Source organism: Podarcis liolepis (genome assembly GCF_965112155.1).
Source record: "Podarcis liolepis genome assembly, chromosome: 7".
NCBI lineage: Eukaryota > Metazoa > Chordata > Lepidosauria > Squamata > Lacertidae > Podarcis > Podarcis liolepis.
The window spans coordinates 3,409,629-3,436,537 of record NC_139561.1 but is presented as its reverse complement, the minus strand read 5'-3'; the positions used below and the strand labels follow the sequence as shown (position 1 = coordinate 3,436,537).

Genomic DNA, 26,909 nt, shown 5'->3' with positions numbered 1-26,909 from the left:
TACTGGAACCAGGTAATTAAAAGACTGATAACAACACTAGGTGGGTGTGAATAGCTGGAGCCCCAGGTGTCAAGACCCCAAATCAAACTAGAGAACTTCCTTCCTAAGATAACCATTTACACATTTGGAGACTGTGGTCTGCAGGGTTAAAGCAACAGACCTGTTTCCCATGACTCTTGTGGCTTTTTGATTACCCACAATACTCTGCTACTTTCTTGACCAAAGTTTGAAATCCTTAGCTTCACTACACCCTCCCCTCTAAGATGAAATTACAGGGTTAAGTCCCTAAATTTCATCAAAACAATGTACAAACTGATGTAAACATTTCCAGCTTGAGTGGTTAAGCAGCCTTTTAAAGAAAAAATCACTAGCAGCACACTCAAACTGATCTTCCCAGAACTAGGGGGGTTGCACAAATAACTCATCCTGGGTCAGTACCGCAGGCACAGTAAAAAAGCTGTGAAATAACAAAAAACTTCCTAGCCTATGTTCTGGACAGGATAGACAAGGATAACACATCAAAAGTACCTTTAGCCTGTTTGTACCCTTCTATGAAGTCTAAGTGCACCAAGGCTACCTGTGTTCGACTTCCAAAAGGAGTTAACAAAGAAAATTCAAGTTCCACATACATTTTCACAGTATTAGCATGGTGTTCTCTAAAAGAATTAGGCACCTTTTGGTATTTCTCTTGATGAAGCACAGGACTTAGCTTGGCCTCGGATGTACTAAGGCCAGGCCAGTAAACGACTCGCTTAGGGGGGGAGACTGGTAAGATTTAAAGTTACAGCCCAGTCTCCTTTCTCAAAACTTTGAGTCACTATTTCCAGATCAGAAAGACCTTTTTGTTCAGCAGTGGGATGGTCTTTCTCTCAGGGCTACAATTCTTTGCTCAGGTGCACCACAGGTTGCCAACTTCTCTCATTGTCCCTTTGGAACAAAGCTTCTCCTAATCCTATTTTACTGGCATTGGTTTGCATTTCAAAAGGACGCTGCTGGTCAGCCACAAACTTACAAGGGCTTGTGTTAACAACTCAGCGGCTGGCTTGAATTGGTGTAAGAGCCATTCCAGTACACACTGGATTTCTGCTCCCAGGAATTTGATGTTTCCCAAGCCCAATCTAAAGCCGAAATCACTCACTTCTCCTTTAACGGGAGGGCCGGACCTCCTGCCAGAAGCTGAGGCTGTCGGTCTGTACCCACCAGCTGGTCCCCTGTTTACCAGATGAGAATGATTTAGTCTGAAAGATTCTGCGAATTCTGTGGCCTCCTCTAAAGATCGTGGACTTTAGATCGTCAGCAACCAAACTCGCAATTTCTGGAGACAGGTGGCGCATAAGTTGCTCTATTAGCCCCATAGGACGCACCGGAGCTGGGTCTCCCACGGCTAGCGGATAGGCGGGGCCTGAAGCCTCATAAGGACTGCGTGCTGCTTGCTGCCTGCTGCCCAGGAGGACTCCCCTGAGTGAGTGCTTGAGGGCCCTGCTCTTGCCACTTACCATCTGGCCTGGGGCGGGGCCTGAAGCCTCATAAGGACTGCGTGCTGCTTGCTGCCTGCTGCCCAGGAGGACTCCCCTGAGTGAGTGCTTGAGGGACCTGCTCTTGCCACTTACCATCTGGCCTGGGGCGGGGCCTGAAGCCTCATAAGGACTGCGTGCTGCTTGCGGCCTGCTGCCCAGGAGGACTCCCCTGAGTGAGTGCTTGAGGGCCCTGCTCTTGCCACTTACCATCTGGCCTGGGGCGGGGCCTGAAGCCTCATAAGGACTGCTGGGTCTCCCACGGCTAGCAGATAGCCTCCTGAAGCCTGCATTCGCCCCATAGGACGCACACACATTTCCCCTTCATTTTTGGAGGGGGAAAAGTGCATCTTATAGGGCGAAAAATACGGTAAGATCTTCTCGATGGTGGTCTCCCACAGACACTTCTTGCAGCTGCTGCGGCAGATCTTGATACTCATAAGCCATCCGGCTGACTCTCGGCCCCATAAGAATGGACTGGCCCATCTTTGGAAACTTATCACGGCACCGGTATCCACCTTGGCCTGGGTTTTGCACCCACTCAACCGCATCGCCCTCTGAAAACTCCATCTCTTTAGGCTCTGCATAAACAAAATAGTTCCCTCTAGGAGGTGTGGAGGCCATCCCAGCTTCCACTTCCTCACGAGGTGACAAGGGGTGGTTAACTGTCGTGCCCCTCTCTCTCTCCAAGTTGCAGGACTCTTGCCCACCCTTCTGAACAGTTCTTATTTCGCTGGCGTCCACCAGCTCTCTCTCCGACTCGGGATCTCCCGAAAACCAGGAGGCGGATTCCGCTCTGGGACTTGGAGATTGGGGGAGGGGTTATCTTCTCCACCTGGACCCCATTCGTCCACAGTTCGCAAAGTGTATTCCTGTAAAGCCCCAGCTTCCATGATTCCTATCTCTATCCCAAAAAAATAAAACGCCTGTAGTACCCAATGATTCGTGCCAATTTAAAATCAAAGTGCCTTTCTGCAGGGAAGTTCCATCCCACCGCTGCCACCATGTAGTAAAGGGGCTCCTTTACTAATAATAATAATTTTTTTAAAAAATGATATTTATTAAAATTTCAGAGAAAAAAAGAATTACACAAAAACAAAAAACAAAAATACAAGGAAAATACAAAATACAGGGAAAAAGGAATAAAAGACACTTAAAAAGAAGAAAAGGAAAATGAATAAATCTTTCTATAGCTTACATTCATATCCTTGTTTCCCTGACCTCCTCATACCTCCCTTTTTGTATTCCAGTTCAATTATTTAAGTCAGCAATTTCTTTCCCTCTTTGTTTTCTCATGATCCTTTAACTTAATATACTATAACTTTAAATTTTCATCTGTTATCAATCCTTTTTTACATACACCTTTATAGCATTACTGCTTAAACCACCTAGCTTCATTCCAACATCATTCTAACATTCATTAATTTTGCAATATTTCTGTAAGTAGTCTTTAAATTTCTTCCAATCTTCTTCCACCGACTCTTCTCCCTGGTCTCGGATTCTGCCAGTCATTTCCGCCAGTTCCATGTAGTCCATCACCTTCATCTGCCATTCTTCCAGAGTGGGTAGGTCTTCCAATACTTTGCTTTAAGTATTCTTGCTGCTGTTGTGGCATACATAAAGAAAGTTCTATCCTTCTTTAGCACCAATTGGCCGACTATGCCCAGGAGAAAGGCCTCTGGTTTCTTCAAGAAGGTATATTTAAATACCTTTTTCAATTCATTATAGATCATCTCCCAGAAAGCCTTAATCCTTGGGCACGTCCACCATAGGTGAAAGGATGTACCTTCAGTTTCCTTACATTTCCAACATTTATTATCGGGCAAATGATAGATTTTTGCAAGCTTGACTGGTGTCATGTACCACCTGTATATCATTTTCATAATATTCTCTCTTAAGGCATTGCATGCCGTGAACTTCATACCTGTGGTCCATAACTGTTCCCAGTCAGCCATCATTATGTTATGTCCAACATCTTGTGCCCATTTAATCATAGCAGATTTCACCGTTTCATCCTGTGTATTCCATTTCAACAGCAAGTTATAAATTTTTGACAAAATCTTAGTTTTGGGTTCTAACAGTTCTGTTTCTAATTTTGATTTTTCCACCTGGAAGCCAATTTTCTTGTCCAAATTGTATGCCTCCATTATCTGATAATAATGAAGCCAGTCTCGCACTTTGTTTTTTAGTTTCTCAATACTCTGCAATTTCAGTCTATCTTCATCTTGTTCCAAAATTCCCCAATATTTCGGCCATTAGACCTCCATATTGAGCTTTTTCCGAGCTTTCGCTTCCATCGGTGACAGCCACCTTGGGGTTTTATTTTCCAATAAGTCCTTGTATCTTATCCAAACATTAAACAATGCTTTCCTGACAATATGGTTTTTAAATGCTTTATGTGCTTTGACCTTATCATACCACAGATATGCATGCCATCCAAATACATTGTTAAAACCTTCTAAATCCAAAATGTCAGTGTTTTCAAGAAGCAGCCATTCTTTCAACCAGCAAAAGGCTGCTGATTCATAGTAAAGTTTAAAGTCTGGCAGGGCAAATCCACCTCTTTCCTTTGCATCTGTTAATATTTTAAATTTTATTCTAGGCTTCTTGCCCTGCCAGACAAATCTAGAAATATCTCTCTGCCACCTCTTGAAACAGTCCATTTTGTCCACAATTTGCAATGTTTGAAACAAAAACAACATTCTAGGCAATACATTCATTTTTACCGCAGCAATACGACCCAGCAGTGAAAGCTTCAAATTTGACCAAATTTCTAAATCTTTTTTCACTTCAGCCCAGCATTTCTCATAGTTGTCTTTAAACAAATTCCCATTTTTTGCTGTCATGTTAATCCCCAGGTATTTAACTTTCTTAACCACTGTGAAACCTGTCTCATTCTGAAACCTCTCTCTCTCCATTGGTGTTAAATTTTTCTCTACAACCTTGGTTTTTAACTTATTCAATTTAAATCCTGCAACTTGACCAAATTCTTGAATCAGTTCTAAAACCCTTTTGGTACTAGATTCAATAATAAAATTTATTTATACCCCACCCTCCCCAGCCAAGACCGGGCTCAGGGTGGCTAACAACCAATAATAATTAAAACAAAGTTGATTAAAATACAATTTAAAAGATTAAGATACAACATTAAAACATTAGGATGCAGCCTCTTCACAGGAGGGAAAAGGAAATAGAAAGAGGGGGAGGGAATCAAACTGAGCCTTCTAAGCCAAAGGCCAGGCGGAACAACTCTGTCTTACAGGCCCTGCGGAAAGAAATCAGATCCTGCAGGGCCCTGGTCTCATGAGGCAGAGCGTTCCACCAGGCCGGAGCCAGTGTTGAAAAGGCCCTGGCTCTGGTTGAGGCTAATCTAACTTCCTTAGGCCCCGGGACCTCTAGGGTGTTGCTATATATGGACCTTAAGGTCCTCTGTGGGGCATACCAGGAGAGGCGGTCCCGTAGGTACGAGGGTCCTAGGCTGTGAAGGGCTTTAAAGGTCAAAAGTAGCACCTTAAATCTGACCCTGTACTCCACCGGGAGCCAGTGCAGCTGGAAAAGCACTGGGTGAATCTGCTCCCATGGCAGAGACCCCGTGAGGAGCCTCGCTGCAGCATTCTGCACCCGCTGGAGTTTCTGGGACAGCTTCAAGGGCAGCCCCGCATACAGAGAATTACAGTAGTCAAGCCTGGAGGTGACCATCGCATGGATCACTGTGGCCAGGTTGGGGCAGGAAAGGTAAGGGACCAACTGCTTGATGAGCCAAAGGTGGAAAAATGTCGCCTTGGCTGTTGTAACCTGCGCCTCCGTGGAAAGGGAGGTGTCAAGGATTACACCCAAACTCTTAACCAAAGGCTTAAATGAATAGAAGGGTGAATAAGGTCTCTAAGGAAATGGAGGCCAGAGATTTTCAGTTTGTTTCCCAACCTACCTCGTCTGTGCTTTCCTGATGAACACAAAAACATGAATGGGTCTGATCCATTCTTCACATTCTGACGTTCCTGTTTCTCTTTTCTCATGGACAGGAAACTGATTTTGATGAAGATAAAATATCGGAAATCAGCCTGGAAGATGGGGAGGATCGTCCTCCAAGGTAATCCTGTGCTAATCCCCTCCCCCATAATCAATTGCTTTAAAAAAAAACACCCGGACCATTTCTATGGTGGTGGTGGTTGGGGTCTTTGAAGGATGGGAGGCAATAAACCCTTTTGACAAAAGTGCTACTCCTGTCTCCCCTCAGCATCCCAACCACAGCTTCTCCGGCTGATCTTCCTCCTGAAAGCGTCAACGAGGACCAGCTGAAGGACAGACTTGCGGATGTGGTCACAAGGATGAAGAATGGGAAGATCCGAAGGAAGGCGCTCCGAGATCTTTCCGCCCTCCTGCAGAAGATCCAGGAATATGTGAGTTGCGTAGCGAGTTCCCGCCTCCCCCATGGAAATAAAGACACAGGACACCAGTATTTTAGATTAATGGGCAAAATTAGGCCACAACTTTATTAATTACAGGAATTGAGCGGTATTGGCTTAGGCATTGGTCCTATCGACTAACCGGCTTCAGCCTGATTGCTAGAAGACCGGCAAGGGTTAACCACCAGTAGGGGGAGTCCTGCTGATGTACATCAACTAGGAGCTCCCCCGGGGTCACCGCTCAGGGGCGTGCCTTAGGCCCACACCTCCATAGGCTTCGGACAGGGCAACGCCCCACGGAATCCTTTACCGCAGTGTTCCCCAACCTTGGGCCTCCAGCTGTTTTTGGACTACAACTCCCATCATCCCTTGCTAGCAAGACCAGTGGTCAAGGATGATGGGAATTGTAGTCCAAAAACAGCTGGAGACCCAAGGTTGGGGAACACTGCTTTACTGGACTACCCTTCAATATGGGGGAAGGTGATGGCGCTTCCTCCCCCCCACACTCATCTGCATAACAATACCCTTACCAATGCCTAACTGCCAATGCCGAGGAAGTTGTGACGATTTGCTATGAGATAGGCAAAAAGCCAAATGTCTGGTGCCAATTTGCCAAGTGGAAAAAATTCCTGCCAGGCCCCTTGACGGCGACCAACCGAGGTCCATAGCAATGTCAAAGAGCCAAATCTAAAGGGTGGGAGGGTGGGGGAACCGGAGCAGCTGGGGCGCTGGGAGAAAGATGGAAATCCTCAGGCGCGCCGGCCCTAAATAGCGCGGGCCATGCCTCCCAGGCCAGCCGATTGGCTGGCAAGGGAGATGATGTGCCCGAGGATTCCCTGCTCTCGCGGGGGCTGCAAGCCAGCCCCCGAGTACGTGGGGGGAGGGCATGAAGCCCGCAACCCCACCTCCTCTGCAGCTTGGAAGTGGCTTTACTGAAGGGAAGCATTGCAACCATGCAGGGCTGTCAAGGCCTTCAGGCTGCTGCTTCTAGGCCCACCCTGCAAGGTGCCCAAGGGACAATCAGGCATCCCAGCACATACTCAATTTGGAGAACAGAGCTGGGCCATAGTGAGTAAGACGGCTGAGAAAAGAAGAAAAAAAGCAAACATTAGGAAAAGAGGGGTGGGAAGTCAAAAAGAAATCATTTTTTTTCTGTAGAGGATGCTAAATGTTTTGGAATGTTTGGAAGATTTAATAAAAATGTTATAGGGAAAATTGTGATGGGTTGCTTCTCTTATCAGTCCCTTCTCTGGGTTTCTTTTCAGCCATCGGAAGCACTTCCTGCACCCTCCCTTGGCCAACTGGTGGCGATTTCCTGCCTTTGTGCACTGGATGAAGACCCGGAGTGCAGGCAGAGGGCAGCAGAGGCCCTCTGCCATCTTCTGCCCATCCTGCGGCACAACGAAGGTAAGACTGGAAGAATGCATCCCAGCATGGGGTGGGGGTGAGCAAGACCCAAACTAACCCTTTGGCTTTCCTTTGCAGAGACACTGGCAGGAACGTTTAGGAACCAAATACTTGTCACCGGAGCTGAGAAGGTCCTCAAATCCACCGGAGGACCGGTTCCTGAACTGTTCATGAATAATTGTTGCTCTCTTGCCAGGGTAAGTCGCTGTCTCTCAAGCCACATGTTCTGGGTTCTGCAGAGGCAGCACCTGGGCTTTCTGCTCCCCAGCCCTGCCCTGTGGGCATCTCTGACCTTCCTCTCTCGCTTCAGGTCTTTGGCGCCTTTCTCCCTGCGGAGCAGCTCTTGGAGGCCATGTGCTTCCTGGCCAGAGACCTGGTTGTCGAGAGCAGCTTCAACTCACTGGCTATCTCCCACTTACTGCAAGAATTCATCAAGCAGTTTGGCGGCACAAAAGTGAAGGTAAGGCATCTGCAAAGGTAGGAGAGAATAAGATTCTCTGCGTGGTGTAGGGGAGGCAATCTCATGCCATTGGGTGGCCAGGACACATGTTAGTTGAGAGGGGCCTGGCAACGTCAGGGCAAGAACCGCAGCAAAGGGTCCTGAGAAACATGGATTCAGGGATGGGGAATCCTCCTCCTTCTGGGAGCAGACTGGCAAGCTTCTTCTCTTGGGCCACAATGGATAGGGGAACTGGTGCCCTGGAGCTGCCTGGGTCCAATACTCCCCAGGACCCTGAGTGGTACCTTGGAAGGAAGAGGCTGTCGTGGCACAGGTCAAGGGTCCCTCTTTCAATGAGGGATGGAGGGATCCGCCTGCAGACAGCCCCGCTTCCTTGTACTCTCCAAGCAACCCTGTCCTTTTCTCTGACAGGTGGAGGTGCTGCTGGAGGCCTTCCTTAAGATCAGCCAGGGGCCTGCAGTGAAAGGCAGAGACATGGCCGTCTTTGCTTTGTCCATCCTGTCACACCAGCATCTGGCGAAAGTGGTGCAATATCTCCCCCAGCTTCCCTTCAGGTATGGAGCCCTCCAGGTTGTACTGGGCTAAGGGGAAGGTTGGCAAGCTGCAGGGCTTGCTCAGAAAGCCCTTGCTGCCATTTCCTCTCTCTGGAGCATGGCAGCAAGCAGAAGACTTGAATCTGACCATTGCTTTTGTTTTTGCATTCACAGAGACTGTGAGGGAATTTGGAAGGAGGTTTTGGCATCGGCCAATCCAGAACAACTGATTCATCTCATGGCCAAGCAGATTTACCAAAGCCCCATGGTGGAATCTGCCACCCAAGTGGTAAGGACCAACCACCTGCTTTCTGGCTTCCTTCTTCCCAGGGTAATATCGAGGGGTTCCTGTATTCTGCAGAAAAGCAGAGAAAGTGACTTGCACCCCTCTCTCTTCCAGCAACATCTCACCAGCCTGTTGCACGCCATCCTCAGGATGGAGGACTACAAGGCAGCTGTGCGCCAGAACTTCCCACAGCTGCTGATCGCTCTCCTGGGGATGGTTATCAACTTCCACTATGAACAGGAATTCCTCGTGTGAGTAGTGTGATGCAAAGGGAGCAATGAAGTCCTTTCCCCTTCAACCTCGGGGGGGTTTCCAGTCCAGCTTGGTTTTCCAAGGGAGGCTCTCCTTCAGGCGGCTGCTAGGGAGGAAGGATGGGGAAAGAATTTGAGTGTGTGCCAATGACCCTCCTGGTAAAACTGGTCTTGCTTTGGTTCCAGAGGGGCTAAGGAAGTTCTGCACCTCCTTCTTGGCACCACTGGAGAGGAAGTAGAGACGGCCATCGTTGACCAACTTTTCTGCCGGGAGACTTTCAGCCAGGGGTTGTCTGCCATGGTGAGGTAAGAGGAAGAACGTGGTGACCTTCCCCAGTGGTCTGGCAAACGGAGCTGAAGGCACGGGATCAGACTGTGCCCCTGTTTGCTTCCTGCGGTGTCTTTCCCTTCCTTACCAAGATCTGCTTCTCCATTTCAGAGCTGTCGGAAAGCGAAGCTGGTGGATCCCTCCCATGGTGGAAAGCATCATCGCTGCTCTCGAGGACCAGGATTTTGCCGGGATGCCACAAGTCGCGGCAGCTATCTACATTGAGGTGAGGGGGACTGACGCGGGAGGAAATGGGTGCAGCAAGGAGGCCCTGGCTTGGTTTCTGCCGAGTGTTGGGCTACTTTGAGCCTAAGGACTGTTGCCTGTTTTAGTGCTCCTCAGAGTAGACCCATTGGATTTGATGTACATGGCAAACTTTGGTCCATTCACTTCAGTGGGTTTGCTCTGTGCAGAATTGCAAATGGTGGGTAAAAGGAGAACGTGCCTCAGCCTCTCATCACTGAAGGGTTTCTTTCTCTTTGGGCCTCTTTAGCTGCTCAACTGCCGTCTGGAGGTCTATCCCTGTGAAGATACACTGGAGCGGCTCCTCAGCTGGCTGGAACACAACTACCTGCAAGTCCGGAAGCTCAGCGTCAGAGGGATATCCCTGCTTCTGGACTCTGACATGGCAAGTGATGCTCAGAGGGAGGGAGGGGAGGTACAGATCTCGATTCTAATCATGGCCCAGCACTCTTTTGCTGGCACAATACTGAAGGGCCTGTGCTAAAAGGCATGAGGCCTTTCAGACCTTTGAAAAGATTCTCTCTTTTGTGTAGGACCCTTCGATTCTGCGGCTCTTGCTGCTGGAGTCCCTGTCTTACGTAGAAGCTGATGTCCTCCCAGAATTGATAGAGCTGGTAGACCAAGCCTACCATTCCAGGGAGCTGGAAGAGGAAGACCTGAATATGCTGGCAGAAACCTACTGCGGCCTGGCTGCCCATGTGAGTATGAGGGGAAACATGACATCACACCTGCTGGTGGAGGAATGCTTTGGAAGAGGAAGGGTGGGGTTTAGACTGGCATGCAGCGGAGATGTTCTGGCTTCAGGAGGGTGTTCCTCTGGAAAGTGATCTGATGAGAAACACAACCTCTGATATTTTCTGCCTATAGGAGGAAGCATCCGTCCGGGCATCAGCCATCGAACATCTGGGGCTGCTTCGGGGCTGGGTGAGAGACCAAAGACTTCCCATTACAACAACAGAAGAGGAAGCCATTCATGAACTGGTTGTGGTCCTCATTCACCTCGAAGACGAGGACGAAGTGGCCAAGGTGAGGGCCAAAGAGGTGGACTTATGCAGTAGGAGGGAGGGATTGTTCTCAGGAGCTTCTGAGACTATGTACTGCAATTTGTAACCCTCTTCTCTTCTTGCGTTGCAGGCCGCAAGGAGGGCTCTTTCCCATCTAGCCCCAGAAGTCAAGTGGTGGGCTCGTTCCAACAAATTTAGCCTCCACTTTGCTCTCCACCAGGCTGCCAAGCATATGGTAAGGTCTCTCTGCTTTGTTGGCAGCTTTGCCCAGGCATGTCTCTGGGAGTGCAAGGCTCTTCTGCTGCGCTCTCAAGCTTCTCTGATGCCACTTCTCCTTTGTCTTTGCCCACAGAGCGAGACCTTCAGCAAGGACATCCTTCGGAGTGCTGCCTTATCTTGTACGAAGCCGTCTGCCAACAGGCTGCCAGCGGTCTCCAGGGTGGCAGCTCTGCTTCTGGGTAAGTCAAGCAACGTTATTCCCTGGTAGGGATGGACAGAAACGTCTTGGTAACAATGGCAGGGAGGATGGACATGTCCCCAGGCCACCTGCTAGGTAGGCCTCCATCTGTGCCCAGATCTTGCTCTGAGTGCTCCATGAGGGTGGCGGCCTCTAGACGCAGCAGAGCATACCTGTCCTCCTGCTGAGCTGCCTCTGTCTCTGCTTGCTTTGCACCGAGATGACGTCCCTTTTCTTGCCCCCCCCCTCTCTAGGTCATCTGGCTTTCCAGGATGCCAGTTTCATCCACAATCAAGACATGGCATCCTATGGAACATGTGAGTGAGACGTACGGAGGGCAGGGAGGGATGCTTCTGCTGAGAAAGGTCTTCAGGGGAAGGCAAATTCTCAGATGTATGTTCAGACTGAGGTGCCACAAGATGAACATGCAAAGAGAATTGGAATGTGACTTCACTGCTCTCTCTCACACACAAACACACCTGACGGCTGTTTTCATATTGTTGATGGATGGCTCTTTTCCTGTGCCTCTTCGCCTTGCTCAACCTTTCTCCCTTGCCACTCAGGGCTGGAAGAGATGCAGCAGCACGAGGAAGAAGGGCTCAGGCAGACAGGGAGGAGCTGCCTGAACATCATGCAGCGGGCCGATGAACATCAGAAGACAGGCAGGGTCCAGCGCTTTTTGAGGAGGCTGCTCCACTGTTTTCGCAGGGAACCTTACCCACAGGACTTCCTGAGCTGCATGCCAGGTGAGTGAGGCATCTGGTGTGCTATTGGGACATCTGGTGGGCTGTTTGGATGGGACGTTTCTCAAGGAGCCCCTTTCTCCTCCTGACAGAACATCCGGAGTAGCGCCAAGGCAACGTGGACACCAGAGTTGTGCTGCAGAGATACCATCTTCTGCTCTCCGCGGGATCCAGTCTGGACCAGCGCCTAGAACATCAACACCATCAGGATCAACCAAGAGGAGTGGTGCTGCCCTCACGACCCTCCGTACACAGCGGTAGGAAACCTTTTTGTTGTTGTGTTTCTTGTTGATGTTGTTTTTGATTGTTGATTTTATTGATTTTGAATCTCAGGGTGGTTCACAACACCAAGTATACGAAGCACAAAATAAATAATAAGAATACTCACTGCACAAAATTCATAATAAAAATATCAGAACATAATATAAATTAAAATAATAAAAACATACTAAAAATAGCCACAAGACCAATGTATGCACACTAATAAACAATACAAGAGCCCTGAAACAACACTCCAGCCCACAAATACAAAATCTAAATCAACATAACACATTTAACAACCATTTAAAACAACCCCACCTTCTTGAAGAAGGCTGATATATTAGATTTAGAAGGTTGGAATACGAGGTTTGGATGGCACGCCTACCTAACATACAACAAAGTGGCAGTGCATAAGGACTTTTTAAATCTTATAGTCAGGATTTCATTATACAAGGTCTGGGATAAGTACCACAGACTCTTAGAGCCCCAAATACGCTGGTGGGCATCCCCAGTGGAGATGATAACGGTAAAAAAGACAAACACAGGGTCCCTGATTAGTCCTGGGATGAGGGACATGTCAGCTACCTTTCTAGCGTGTTCATAATAAAGGGTGACATTTTTGCCATATATTTGAAACATCCGCTTAGCATGCTTTACAAAAACATTTTCTTTGGTCATTGGTCTCCTCAAGGTCAAGATGCACATCAGGGTTAACATCAACTTCATCATGATCAAGGAATTCCAGGGGTTCAAGGAGACCAAGGATACCAACAATTCCTCGTGGATAGTCTTTCCAAAGAAATACCTCCTATATGCGTAAAAGAAGATAAGAAGGAGAACAGTTATTATTACAGTAAGAATAAAAAAATAAATAAAAAATTAAAAAATTAAAAAAAATTAAAAAATTAAAAAAATTTAAAAAATTAACTACTCTAACCCTACCTAGAATAGATAAATACTTATTTTTCCATGATTTTATATCCTTCTTGATCTTTCTCCACTCTTCTTTGTAATTTACATCTGGAATCCTAGCACTATTTTAAATAATATTTACCCCCAAGTATTCAATTTTTTTCCTATTGATATCCATCTTTGTCATTTTTGTAATTTCCTTCTTCTCCTCTTTATTTACATCCCCAAATAAGATTTCAGACTTCTCCAAATTTACTCCCAATCCCGACTCTTCTTTAAAGTTCTTCAGGATTATCATAAATTCTCTTACACCCTCTAAGGGATTTGTAAATAATAATAGGATATCATCTGCATAAATCTTTAACTTACCGTATTTTTCGCCCCTAGTTTCCAGGGGGGGAATCAAGGAAAAAAATATGATTTCCCCCCCGCAGCTCTGGGAGCAGCGGACAGGCTTAGCTTTTTGTTCATTATAGATAGCTTCTATACCTTTTCTAAATCTTTCACCCAGCCCCATCGTTTTTAGATTTTCTATCAGGAAGCACCAAGAAACGTTATCGAAGGCCTTTTCGGCGTCAATGAAAATCAAAGCGGCTTGTTTGTCTATTCTGGTTTCCAAATATTCAATGATATCTATCACATTTCTTACGTTATCCTTCAATTGTCTCCCTGGAAGGAAGCCCGCTTGATCTTTATGGATTCTGTTATTTAGTACTTTTAAAAATCTTTCTGCCATTACATCCGCAAACAATTTATAGTCGTTATTTAATAACGAAATCGGCCTATAGTTTTTCACCTCTAAAGCATCCACATCTTTTTTAGGAATTAGTGTCATATAGGCTTCCTTCCAGGTGTTCGGGGTCTTCCCTTCTTTTAAAGTATTGTTCATCACTTCACATAGGGTTGGGCTTATTTGATCACTTAATACTTTATAATATTTGGCTGACAGACCATCTGGCCCCGGCGCTTTGCCAATTTTCATCTTTGATATTGCCTTCCTTACCTCCTCCTCCGTAATCAGCTGATTTAATAATTCTTTTTCTTCGGTTGATATCTGTTGTAAATGATGTTCTTTCAGATAGCGTTCTATATCATGGCCTGACTCCTTATCTCTTTTATATAGATCCTTATAGTATTTCTGAAACAACCTTTTTATTTCATTTGGGTCTTCCACTATCTTATCTCCATCCCTTATCCTACATATCGTATTTTGTTTTTTCCTTTCTCTTAGTTGCCAGGCCAAATATTTTCCTATTTTATTAGCAGATTCAAAACTCTTCTGTTTCAACATTTTAACTTTCCCCTAAATCTCCTGGTTTACTATCATAGAAAATTGGGCTTGTAATAACTTTATATTTTGTTTTATAGTCTCATCACCTGGCTTAGTAGTTAATTGTCTTTCATTCTCCATTAACTGTACCAAGAGCTCCTCCTTCTTTTTCTCTTTTTCTTTTCTTTGATGACTGTTTTTCTGAATTAGAAAGCCCCTCATGACGGCTTTCCCTGCGTCCCAAACCGTTGCTAAAGCTGTCCCTTTATTTAAATTCCACTTAAAGTACTCTTCAATTGTTTCTTTTGCCTTAATCACTATCTTTTGATCATTAAATAGAGATTCGTTCATTCTCCATCTAAATACTCTAGTCTCTTTACCCTTTAACTCTAAATATACTGGGTTATGATCAGATATAGTCTGTGGGAGAATTTCAGATTTGATTAAATTCTGTATCAATTCCTTAGTGATCCAAATACCATCTATTCTCCCCCAACTCTGGTTAGGATTTGAGAAGAAACTATATTGTTTTACAGTAGGGTTTTTGAATCTCCACTCGTCAATTATTCCTATATTATCAACCAAATCAAAAAATGTCTGCGGTAACTTGCCTTCCTTAATCTCTTGTTTTCTTGTTGATCTATCCAGGTTCGGTGACACCACTCCATTAAAGTCACCCATCACTATCATTTTTTGATACATCCACTCTGTTAACTTATTACCTAATTCAGAGAAAAAGACTGCTTTTCTGTCATTAGGTGCGTATAGTCCGACGACAATAATCTTTACTCCTTGAGACATAATCTGCACTACAATCATTCTCCCTTGTTTTTTTTTTTAATGATATTTATTAAAGTTTCAAAGACAGAAAATACAAAATACAAAAAACAAAAACAAAAAAACAAAAAACACAACCATTTGTAAATCCCTTATGTACCCTCTTTTTGTCACTCCATAGGTACGCATGCCACCCAAATTTGTTGTTAAACCCTTTAAGATCTAATAATTCCTTATTTTCCAACTTTACCCATTCTTTTAACCAGCACAAGCATGCTGCCTCGTAATAGAGTCTCATGTCTGGTAGGGAGAAGCCACCTCTTTCTTTTGTGTCTGTTAATAACTTAAATTTAATTCTAGGCTTCTTCCCTTCCCAGACATATCTTGAGATCACCTTTTGCCACTCTTTAAAAAATTTTGTGCCTTTAATTATGGGTATCGTTTGGAATAAGAATAACAACTTAGGAAGCACCATCATTTTTACCATCGATATTCTTCCCCAGAATGATAATTTCATTCTGGCCCAAATCTCCAAATCTCTTTTTACACCTTTCCATACAGGGATATAGTTATATTGATATAAATCTATGTTCTTGTCAGAAAGCCAGATTCCTAAATATTTAATCTTCTTTACTACCTCAATCTCCGTTCTTTGTTGTAATAGTTCAATCTTATCTCGATCCATATTTTTAACTATCATTTTGGTCTTTTTCTTATTCAATCTGAATCCTGCTATTTTCCCGAATTGTTCCATTTCGTTTAAAATCTCCTTTATACTTTCTGTAGGTTCTTCCACAGTCAGAACCACGTCATCTGCGAAGGCCTTAATTTTATATTCATTTACCCCTAATGTCACCCCTTTAATTTGCTTATTTTGTCTAATTGCATTTAGTAGAACTTCCAAGACCACTATAAATAGTAATGGCGAGAGTGGACATCCCTGCCTTGTACCTTTGCATATTTTTATTTCTTCCGTAATGATGTTATTTACTATCAATCTTGCTTTCTGATCTGTTTAAATTGCTTCAATACCATTAAAGAATTCTTGACCCACCTCCATGACCTCCAAATTTTTCAACATAAATTCCCAAATTACATTATCGAAAGCTTTCTCCGCGTCCACAAATATTAGGCTTGCTGGTTTATCACATCTATCGGACAGATATTCGATAACATTAACTATATTTCTTATATTATTCCTTATTTGTCTGCCCGGTAGGAAACCCTCTTGGTCTTTATGTATAATCTTTATCAGTATCTTTTTTAATCTCTTGGCTAAAATTCCTGCGAAGATCTTATAATCTATGTTTAATAGCGAGATAGGTCTATAGTTCTTAACTTGTGTAGGATCCGAATCTTGTTTTGGTATTATTGTAATAAATGCCTCTTTCCATGTTCCTGGAATGTCCTTTTCTTTTAAGATGTTATTCATTACTTTGATCAACGGGGCCATCAGTGTATCTCTCATTTCTTTATAATAGCTAGAAGTGAACCCATCCGGCCCCGGTGCTTTCCCTCTTTTTAACTCTTTTATAACTTCTTCTACCTCTTCTTTGCATATTGGGGCATTCAGCTGTTCTTTTTGGTCTATCGGAATCTTCCTCACCATTTTTTCTTTCAAATATCTTTCTATTTTCTTCTTATTATTCCTTTCTTTATTCCTATACAATTGCTTGTAAAAATCCACAAATGCTCTCCTGATTTCCTTCGGTTCTGTTGTTTCTTCTCCGTTTACCTCAATTTTGCTAATTGTATTTTGTTCTTTTCTTTTCTTAACCTGCCAAGCAAGCCATTTTCCTGATTTATTAGCAAACTCAATTTTTTTGTGTCTTAATCTTTTAATGTTCCATTCAACCTCTTTATTTATTAACATCGCAAATTGAGTTTGAAGAATCTTTATTTCCTGCATTATCTTCTCATTATTTGGTTTTTTAATCAATTTTTGTTCATAGTCCATAATCTAAGGATCTCTTTTGTCCATTTCTCTTTGTTATTTCTTTTCCATACGTTCTGTTGAATAAAGAGGCCCCTCATCACTGCCTTACTTGCGTCCCACACCACGCTCATTTTTGTCCCTTTGTCCATATTATTCATGAAGAATTCAGTTAGGTTTTTTTGTGATTTTTCCACGAACTTTTGGTCATCCCATAAATTATCATTCAATCTCCACCTAAAAGTTCGCTCTTCAAAACCTTTTAACTCCATTTCTATTGGATTGTGATCTGAAATCACCTTCGCCTGTATTTCAATTTTTTGAATTCTTGGGGTTAGCTCGTTCGAAACCCATATTTGATCTATTCTAGAAAACGATTGGTTCGGTTCTGAATGGTAAGTAAACTGCTTCTCCAATGGGTGCCTAAGCCTCCAGATGTCTACCAAATTACAATTCTTCATCATCATAAAAAAAGTTTTAGGTAATTTCCCTTCTTTATTCTTTGTTTTCCTTAATCTGTCCATTTCTGTTGAGACCACACCATTCATATCTCCCATTATTATAATTTTCTGCTCCATGTACTCAAATAACTTCTCTTCCAACAATCTAAAGAATTCTGTCTTATTCCCATTTGGTGCGTATATCCCAACAATTATCATTTTTTCCCCTTGCCAATTAATTTGAACCGCAATAATTCTCCCTTCTTCATCCTTAAATAGTTGGTGAGATTCAATTTTATTTTTGATATATAAGACAACGCCTCTTTTTTTCTCTTTGTCTGAGGATATGAATTCATTCCCTAACCTTTTGTTAATCAGAATTTTTCTATGTTTTTTGGCCACGTGCGTTTCTTGTAGGCATATGATGTCCAAGTTTTTCTTTTTTAGGATGTGTTCGATTCCGTTCCGTTTCTTCTTATCATTCATTCCATTAATATTCCAATTCCATGATTTTAACGTCATTCTTCTTACCGCTATTTAGATTTTAATTTGCTTTATAGTCTTTATAGTCTTTCTATCTCTTCTCCTTCTTCTTCTTCTTCTTCCTCTTCTTCTGATTCTCTCCCGGTCTGTTCTTCTTCTCCTCCTACTTCGGAATCCTCCCTCAATCTTAATCCTCCTTCTGCTCCTTTGGTCTCTTCTTCTCCTTGTTGTAGTTCTTTGTATCTTCTTGTAAATTTTCCTATTTCCTCAGGACTTGTTAATCTTCTCTTTACTCCTTTGTAGAAGAAAGAGACTCCTTCGGGGAATTCCCATCTGAAATCAATCTTATTTTTCTTAAGCAATTGCACCAGTGGTTTGCAGGCTTCTCTTCGTTTCAACAACCTTATTGGGATATCTTTGAATATGATTATGTAGTTCCCGTCAATGTATAATCTCTTCTCTCTGTTCCTATGCAGAATCAGATTCCTCATTTCTCTATCTTTGAATGTTACTAAACAGTCACCCGGGAATTTCTTTAACTTATTTGTTTTAATTTTCATTCTGAATGCATTTTGTATTGTCTTCGCGACTTCTTCCTCCGACAATTCCATCCACTGCACAATTTCCTTTATCAGTCTTTCTTTTATATTTTCGTTTTGTATTTCCGGTACTTGCCTCAGTCTTAAATTCACTTCTCTCTGTTTTAGTTCATTCATTGCAATAGAGTCTTTTAATTCTTCCTGTGTTCTATTTAAATCTGCAATCTCATTTTTCATCTTCTCTTCTTCCCGCTTCATCTTTCATTTCCTGTTTTGACTTCTTTAATCCCTCATCCACTCTCCTTGAGACCTCTTTGATCTGTCCTTTCAGTTCACTAACTGTCTCCTCAATCTTTTTATCCATCTTCCCAATATTATTATCTACCTGTTCTAATTTTGTCTCTAGATTTTTCTCGCTTTGTTTTATTTCTGCAAACATCTTCAATATTTCTGTTCTAAATTCTGTTTCTTGCCTTGAAGCTCTCCTGTCTGTTGGAGTCCCCCCCCTCTGCTCCTTTTTTCTGTGTGTGCGACATTTACTTGAATATCGAAGTATCAGATATTTACACTGCTTATTTGCTATACAGTTACAGCCACAATTGCAGTAATTATTGTTAGAATAACCACCAATAAACAGGGAGTACAGAGAAAACAACCTAGAAGAAAAATTTACAGAACTTGGCTTCTTTGGCCTTTCACCCCCAAAGTCTTATCGTTAGTTGTTTTCTGTCCCCCCCCCCCTAAATATTAAGGGAAGTTTGTAATTTGTCGCCTCTGTCTGTGTCCTTCTGTATTCTTCTTGCCCCTATTCGGGCTAATCCTTCCAGAGCGTTGGTTAAATAATACACTGATTTTCCAATCCCAAATCTGGTTTGTATAACCAAATAAAGTTCAAATAAAGTTCAAATATAGTCCAGGAGATGATATCAGAAATATCAGAAATAAAGAAAGGAGGTCAGCTTTGGTTTCTAATATGCTCCAAATTTGGGTTCCAAAATAACTGTAATTGTCTGTGTTTATTTTACTTATCCCTTATATATATGTTTTAATGCTGGGCAGTTCAAAGAGTTTAGTCCATTAAGAGAAGTTTCTCAAAAGCAGTTATTGTTCAGTTAATTTCACAAAGCTTAGACTGGCTCCACCAAGAATTTCAACATTGAGATGCAGTATTTCACTCAGACCACTGGGGGGAATCGAAACCTACCGACCTTAGGAAGAGAGTTCTTAAATAATTGTGTCCACTACTCTCCTTCAACTGTTCACCTTAATTTTAATAGTCTTAATCAGAAAAGGGAAAGGAAACTCCCTAAAACCTACCAAGAAAAAAAAGACGTCCATATACTCTTGTCTTCTCTATCTGAATGCCTTTTGGAGTCCCTTAATATGGTGTCGGAGTCGGAGATTCTTCTGAGCTCCGAGTTAATATGGCGCCGGAGCTTCCTCTTGACATGGTAGTTTAATTACGGAAACAATAACAGGTAGTCCTCTCTGTGTTCTGTTGTCTCAAATGTAATATCAGCTGGGGTTTCTGTTCTATCCCAAAACTCCTCTGCTCCCCCTTCTCCTCTATCTTTGGAAAAGAAACTTAGTTCCACAAGTTACTGGGGAGACGGAAACAGTAACCGCTAGCGGCAACTTACTTTCGCTTTAGACTCTGCATACAGCGCTGCGTCTTTCTTTTATGATGCCAGACAACCGCTGAGCTCGGATTCTTCTCTTTTTATTCGGAAACTTCCTTGTTGTTTTAGCTCACCAAGTCTTGCAAATTAGGTGTTACGAATCCGAATTTCTTTGTGTCGAGAGCGGAGCGCTATTCCCTGCAGGCTCGGGGCTTCGCTAGTTAGCCGCTGCAATGGCTGCCCGATTGCCCGCTGCGCGTTCCGTTGCACTCTTCACCTCTTTTTCAGAGGCTACCTGGCGACCGGACGAACAGCTTTCTGGCACCGCCGGGAACCTAGACCTCCAGACACCCTCCAGAGGATCAGCGGGGGTTTTTTTCGCCCTAAACCCCCCTTTTTTCAGCCCAAAAAGCTAGGGCTTTCTCTCCGGAAAAAACCCTCGCCTGCAACAGGTCCGCGCCCCACCGGAAGTCCTCAATCATTCTCCCTTGTTCATCTTTATACAGTAATTTTGGATCAAGTTTTTCCTTTATATATAGAACCACTCCTCGTTTCTTAACTATCTGAAGCCACAAAATCCAATCCTAATCTCTTATTGCTTAGAATTCTCTTACGCTTTCTTATTACGCGAGTCTCTTGTAGGCAGATTAAGTCAAGGTTCCTTTTTAGTAGAATATGCGCAATCTGATTCCTTTTATTTTTATTGTTGAGTCCGTTCACGTTCCAGGTCAGAACTTTTAGAGCCATCACTTGTATGCAAATAATAAAATAACAAGTCTAGATTAAATCTACTGCTTTTTACCGTCTATCTCTTCTCCTTCCCTCTCTTCTCCTGAATTTGTCTCCCTCTCTCCTTCTCCACTCTCTCCGCCTCCGTCCCCACTCCCCGATCGTTCACCCTCCTCCTCCCCCCCCATCTTTCCAAGTTCTTTCTCATATCTTCTTGCAAATTTTTCTAATTCTGAAGGGTTGGACAGTTTGAATCTTTTTTCCTTAAAATAGAATGAAATTCCTTCCGGAAATTCCCATCTATATAGGATCCCATTTTTCTTCAGTTGGTTAGTTAATTTTTTGTAGGCATCCCTCCTTCGAAGAAATCTCGAAGAAATCTCTTTGTATATGATAATTGGATTTCCTGCAATATATAACCTTTTGTTATAATTCTGTTTCAGTATTTCGTTTCTCATATCCATCGAATTGAACATAACTAATACATCTCCTGGCAATCTTTTCCCCCTGGCTTTAGCTGATTTTGTTTTTATCCGAAAGATATTTGCCAATGAGTAGCTTATCTCTTCTTCCTTTCTATCTAACCAGATTGCCAGCTCTTTCACCATTTTAAATCTTATGTTCTCATTTATCTCCTCTGGGATCCCTCTAAATTTCAAATTTGCTTGATTCTGTCTCATCTGGGTCATTGCCATACTATCCAACAATTCTTCCTGTACTTTACCTATCTCCTTAACTTCTACTTTAATCCTGTCCAAGTCCCTCTTACTATCCTTCGTGTCTTTCTGCACCCTTTTCATTGAGTCCTCAAGCACCTTGGCTCTTACCGATAGATCTTTAACTTTTCCTGTTAATTCTCCCACCACCCCCTCCAATCTTTTGTCCAACGTATCTTGTACTTCCAGTAGTTTTCTTTCAATATATTGCTCATTATGCTTAAATTCCTTCCTTATCTCAACCATTAAACGATCATAGTCCTTGATTTCCCTCCCCTCCTTCCCATCTTCTTGTCTAGATGGCCTCCTTTCTGATGGCATTCCCACCCCCTTTTCCATATTGAAAACTCTCCCTCCCCTGGCAGTCCCTGAAACCCCCTGCTGGCTTTCTCTGTTCTTCTCGAAGATTCCTTCCGAAGTAGTCCCCTCCGCTCTCACACGGTGGCGCCTTGTAAACATTCCAAGTCCTGGATCTATTATCTTCCGTAGGGTCTCACGGCCAGTTGTCTCTCTCCCCGCACCACACGATAACTGCTCTCATAAGTTACTGGTTATCCGCCATTGCTGCGACCATTGGCTTGAATCTCATCGACCAATAGTCCCCTGGAACTTAAACAGAGTGTGGAGTGAGGTTTAATCCAAAAGCAGGCATATGGGTGTGGGGCAGGACCAAATTAGGACGTCTCCTGGGGGGAGAAGCTTTTATATATAGCAAAAAGTCCTGACACATTGTCCTGATTACGCTTTCTGTTCTCAGTCTCTTTCCCCCAGGAATTCCCCCACCTCCTAGAAAAGCCGAGGAGCCCCTTTAAAGAGCGCACGGCTTTTGCGGGAGGTGGGGGAATTCCCCCATCTCCCCCAAAAGCCCGCAGGAGGGAGAAGGGACTGACTGGCCGAGGAGCCGCAGTCCCGCAGGAGCCGCACACCCTTTAAAGAGCAAGCGTCTCTTGGAGGCTTTTCCCCAAGGAGGGGGAAGGGACTGACTGGCCGAGTCAGTCCTTTCTCTTTCCTGCGGGCTTTTGGAGAAGATGGGGGAATTCCCACACCTCCCGCAAAAGCCCGCGAAAGCCGTGCACTATTTAAAGGGGATCCGCGGGTTTTCTAGGAGGTGTGGGAATTCTCCCACCTCCTAGAAAAGCCGGCAGGAGCCGCGCACCCTTTAAAGAGCAGGCTGCTCTTGGGGGCTTTTCCCCGAGGAGGGAGAAGGGACTGACTCGGCCAGTCAGTCAGGGAAAAGCCCCTAGGAGGGGCGCGCTCTTTAAAGGGTGCGCGGCTCCTGCGGGCTTTTCTAGGAGGTGCGGGAATTCCCGCACCTCCTAGAAAAGCTGCGGAGCCCCTTTAAATAGTGCACGGCTTTTGCAGGCTTTTGCGGGAGGTGGGGGAATTCCGCCATCTCCCCCAAAAGCCCAAAGGAGGGAGACGAGACTGACTCGGCCACTCAGTCCCTTCTCCCTCCTCGGGGAAAAGCCCCCAGGAGCCGCTTGCTCTTTAAAGGGTGCGCGGCTCCTGCAGGCTTTTCTAGGAGGTGGGGGAATCCCCCCCTAGAAAAGCCTGCAGAAGCCGCGGAGCCCCTTTAAAGAGCGCGCGGCTTTTGCGGGAGGCGGGGGAATTCCCCCATCTCCCCCAAAAGCCCACAGGAGGGAGAAGGGACTGACTCGGCCAGTCAGTCCCTTCTCCCTCCTCGGGGAAAAGCCCCCAAGAACCGTTTGCTCTTTAAAGGGTGCGCGGCTCCTGGGGACTTTTCTAGGAGGTGGGGGAATTCCCCCACCTCCTAGAAAAGCCGCGGAGGCCCTTTAAAGAGCGCACGGATTTTGCGGGCTTTTGTGGGAGGTGGGGGAATTCCCCCCTCTCCCCCAAAAGCCGCCTCCTAGAAAAGCCCGCAGGAGCCACGCACCCTTTAAAGATTGCGCCGCTCTTGGGGGCTTTTCCCCGAGGAGGGAGAAGGGACTGACTGGCCGAGTCAGTCCCTTCTCCTTCCTGTGGGCTTATGGGGGAGATGGGGAAATTCCCGCACCTCCCGCAAAAGCCCGCAAAAGCCACGTGCTCTTTAAAGGGACTCCGCGGCTTCTGCTGGCTTTTCTACCGGGAGGGGGGATTCCCCCACCTCCTAGAAAAGCCCGCAGGAGCCGCGAACCCTTTAAAGAGTGCGCCGCTCTTGGGGGCTTTTCCCCGAGGAGGGAGAAGGGACTGACTGGCCGAGTCAGTCCCTTCTCCCTCCTGCGGGCTTTTGTGGGAGATGGGGGAATTCCCGCACCTCCCGCAAAAGCCCGCAAAATCTGTGCGCTCTTTAAAGGGACTCTGCGGCTTCTGCTGGCTTTTCTACGGAGGGGGGGTTCCCCTACCTCCTAGAAAAGCCCGCAGGAGCCGGTCACCCTTTAAAGAATTCCCCCACCTCCTAGAATAGTCGCGGAGCCACTTGAAAGAGCGCACAGCTTTTGCGGGAGGCGGGGGAATTCCCCCATCTCCCCCAAAAGCCCGCAGGAGGGAGAAGGGACTGACTGGCCGAGGAGCCGCAGTCCCGCAGGAGCCACACACCCTTTAAAGAGCAAGCGTCTCTTGGAGGCTTTTCCCCAAGGAGGCGGAAGGGACTGACTGGCCGAGTCAGTCCTTTCTCTTTCCTGCTGGCTTTTGGAGGAGATGGGGGAATTCCCCCACCTCATAGAAAAGCCCGCAGGAGCCGCGCACCGTTTAAAGAGCAGGCCGCTCTTGGGGGCTTTCAACGAGGAGGGAGAAGGGACTGACTGGCCGAGTCAGTCTTGTCTCCCTCCTTTGGGCTTTTGAGGGAGATGGGGGAAATCCCCCACCTGCCGCAAAAGCCCAAAAAAGCCGTACGCTCTTTAAAGGGGCTCCGCGTCTTTACTTGGAGGTGCGGGAATTCCCCAACTCCTAGAAAAGCCCGCAGGAGCAGCGCACCCTTTAAAGAGCAAGCGGCTCTCAGGGGCTTTTCCCTTTAAAGAGCGTACGGCTTTTGCGGGCTTTTGCGAGAGGTGGGGGGATTCCCCCCCTAGAAAAGCCTGCAGAAGCCACGGAGCCCCTTTAAAGAGCGCGCCGCACTTGGGGGCTTTTCCCCGAGGAGGGACAAGGGACTGACTGGCCGAGTCAGTCCCTTCTCCCTCCGGTGGGCATATGCGGGAGATGGGGAAATTCCCCCACCTCCTAGAAAAGCCTGCAGAAGCCACACACCCTTTAAAGAGCAAGCGGCTCTTGGGCACTTTTAGCCAAGAAGGGAAAAGGGACTGACTGGCCGAGTCAGTCCCTTCTCCCTCCGGTGGGCATATGCGGGAGATGGGGAAATTCCCCCACCTCCCGAAAAAGCAGGGAAAAGCCATACACTCTTTAAAGGGAAAAGCCCCCGAGAGCCGCCTGCTCTTTAAAGGGTGCACTGCTCCTGTGGGCTTTTCTAGGAGTTGGGGAATTCCCGCACCTCCAAGTAAAGAGCGTACGGCTTTTGGGGGCTTTTGCGGCAGGTGGGGGATTTCCCCCATCTCCCTCAAAAGCCCAAAGGAGGGAGACGAGACTGACTCGGCCACTCAGTCCCTTCTCCCTCCTCGGGGAAAAGCCCCCAAGTGCGGCGTGCTCTTTAAAAGGTGCGCGGCTCCTGCGGGCTTTTCTAGGAGGTGGGGGAATTCCTCCACCTCCTAGAAAAGCCGCAGAGGCCCTTTAAAGAGCGCGTGGCTTTTGCGGGCTTTTGCGGGAGGTGCGGGAATTCCCCCATCTCCCCCATAAGCCCGCAGGAAGGAGAAGGGACTGACTCGGCCAGTCAGTCCCTTCTCCCTCCTTGGGGAAAAGCCCCCAAGAGCGCTGCGCTCTTTAAAGGTGCTCCGCGGCTTCTGCAGGGTTTTCTACGAGGGGGGGGGAATTCCTCCACCTCCTAGAAAAGCCGTGGAGCCCCTTTAAAGGTGCTCCGCGGCTTCTGCAGGGTTTTCTACGAGGGGGGGAATTCCTCCACCTCCTAGAAAAGCCGTGGAGCCCCTTTAAAGTGCGCCTGGCTTTTGCCTGCTTTTGCGGGAGGTGGGGGAATTCCCCCATCTCCCTCAAAAGCCCGCAGGAGGGAGAAGGGACTGACTCGGTCAGTCAGTCCCTTCTCCCTCCTCGGGGAAAAGCCCCCGAGAGCCGCTTGCTCTTTAAAGGGTGCACTGCTCCTGCGGGCTTTTCTAGGAGTTGGGGAATTTCCCCCATCTCCCTCAAAAGCCCAGAGGAGGGAGACGAGACTGACTCGGCCAGTCAGTCCCTTCTCCCTACTCGGGGAAAAGCCCCCAAGTGCGGTGCGCTCTTTAAAAGGTGCGCGGCTCCTGCGGGCTTTTCTAGGAAGCGGGGGAATTCCTCCAACTCCTAGAAAAGCCGCGGAGCCCCTTTAAAGAGCGGACGGCTTTTGCGGGCTTTTTCTTGAGGTGGGGGAATTCCCCCATCTCCCGCAAAAGCCCACAGGAGGGAGAAGGGACTGACTCGGCCAGTCAGTCCCTTCTCCCTCCTCGGGGAAAAGCCCCCAAGTGTGGCGCGCTCTTTAAAAGGTGTGCGGCTCCTGCGGACTTTTCTAGGAGGTGGGGGAATTCCTCCACCTCCTAGAAAAGCCGCGGAGCCCCTTTAAAGAGCGCACGGCATTTGACTGCTTTTGCAGGAGGAGAGGGATTTCCCCATCTCCCGCAAAAGCAAGCAGCAGGGAGAAGGGACTGACTGGGCCAGTCAGTCCCTTCTCCCTCCTCGGGGAAAAGCCCCCATGAGCGGCGCCATCTTTAAAGGGTGCGCGGCTCCTGCGGGCTTTTCTAGGAAGCGGGGGAATTCCTTCACCTTCTAGAAAAGCCGCGGAGCCCCTTTAAAGAGTGCACAGCATTTGACTGCTTTTGCAGGAGGTGAGGGAATTCCCCCATCTCCCGCAAAAGCCCGCAGGAAGGAGAAGGGACTGACTCGGCCAGTCAGTCCCTTCCACCTCCTATGGGAAAAGCCCCCAAGAGCGGCGCGCTCTTTAAAAGGTGTGCGGCTCCTGCGGGCTTTCCTAGGAAGCGGGGGAATTCCCCCAACTCCTAGAAAAGCCGCGGAGCCCCTTTAAAGAACGCACGGCTTTTGCGGGCTTTTGCAGGAGGTGGGGGAATTACCCCATCTCCCCCAAAAGCCCGCATGAGGGAGAAGGGACTGACTCGGTCAGTCAGTCCCTTCTCCCTCCTCGGGGAAAAGCCCCCGAGAGCCGCTTGCTCTTTAAAGGTTGCGCGGCTCCTGCGGGCTTTTCTAGGAGGTGGCTATTTGTTTGAATTCCTCTTTGGTGGTTTCCCCCCTTTTCCATTTTTTGTACACATCCTTTTTTAATCTTAACTCAGTTAAAAGTTCTTTAGATAGCCACCCTGGCTTCTTTAGGCACCTTCCATGTTTCCGTCTCATTGGTATTGCCTGACGTTGTGCTTTTACTATCTCCCTCTTAACAAACTCCCAGCCATCATGAACTCCCTTTCCTTTTAGTATTACTGTCCATGGGATCTCACCCAGCACTTTCCTAAGTTTTATGAAGTCGGCTTTCTTAAAGTCAAGAAGTTGAATCCTAGTATGCTTGGCTGCTCCTTTCCGCTGTATAGTAAACTTCAGAAGAGCATGATCACTCGCGCCTAA

At 46.1% G+C, this 26,909-nt stretch overlaps 2 protein-coding genes and 1 long non-coding RNA gene across 5 annotated transcripts; all 3 read left to right on the top strand.

The window, feature by feature from the left end:
• Positions 1-5,365: 5,365 nt before the first annotated feature.
• Positions 5,366-9,914, top strand: LOC310711882 (uncharacterized protein). Its single transcript, XM_083514317.1, has 11 exons — positions 5,366-5,604; positions 5,752-5,914; positions 7,186-7,327; positions 7,406-7,524; positions 7,638-7,787; positions 8,199-8,341; positions 8,495-8,609; positions 8,721-8,857; positions 9,044-9,163; positions 9,297-9,411; positions 9,679-9,914. Exons 2-11 carry the CDS (start codon positions 5,843-5,845, stop codon positions 9,910-9,912), a joined length of 1,347 nt encoding a protein of 448 aa, XP_083370443.1. The 5' UTR covers positions 5,366-5,604; positions 5,752-5,842; the 3' UTR covers positions 9,913-9,914.
• Positions 6,750-7,104, top strand: LOC310712027. The gene is made up of 2 exons (XR_014528741.1): positions 6,750-6,793; positions 6,837-7,104. It is a non-coding gene; the product is annotated as an uncharacterized lncRNA (long non-coding RNA).
• A 92-nt stretch (positions 9,915-10,006) lies between the features above and the next one.
• LOC310711942 (uncharacterized protein) lies at positions 10,007-12,710 on the top strand. 3 transcript variants are annotated; one of them, XR_014528676.1, is made up of 8 exons: positions 10,007-10,126; positions 10,296-10,454; positions 10,563-10,667; positions 10,785-10,890; positions 11,144-11,206; positions 11,453-11,635; positions 11,725-11,889; positions 12,585-12,710. XR_014528676.1 is itself a non-coding variant. In XM_083514456.1 (7 exons), the coding sequence occupies exons 1-7, from the start codon at positions 10,091-10,093 to the stop codon at positions 11,736-11,738; spliced, it is 666 nt and encodes a 221-aa protein (XP_083370582.1). In that variant the 5' UTR covers positions 10,007-10,090; the 3' UTR covers positions 11,739-12,096. The 3 variants fall into 3 exon arrangements, 2 of the variants coding, with proteins under 2 accessions (XP_083370582.1, XP_083370583.1); XM_083514456.1 differs by lacking the exon at positions 12,585-12,710 and having other exon boundaries at positions 11,725-12,096; XM_083514457.1 differs by lacking the exon at positions 12,585-12,710 and having other exon boundaries at positions 11,453-11,651; positions 11,736-12,096.
• Positions 12,711-26,909: the final 14,199 nt, after the last annotated feature.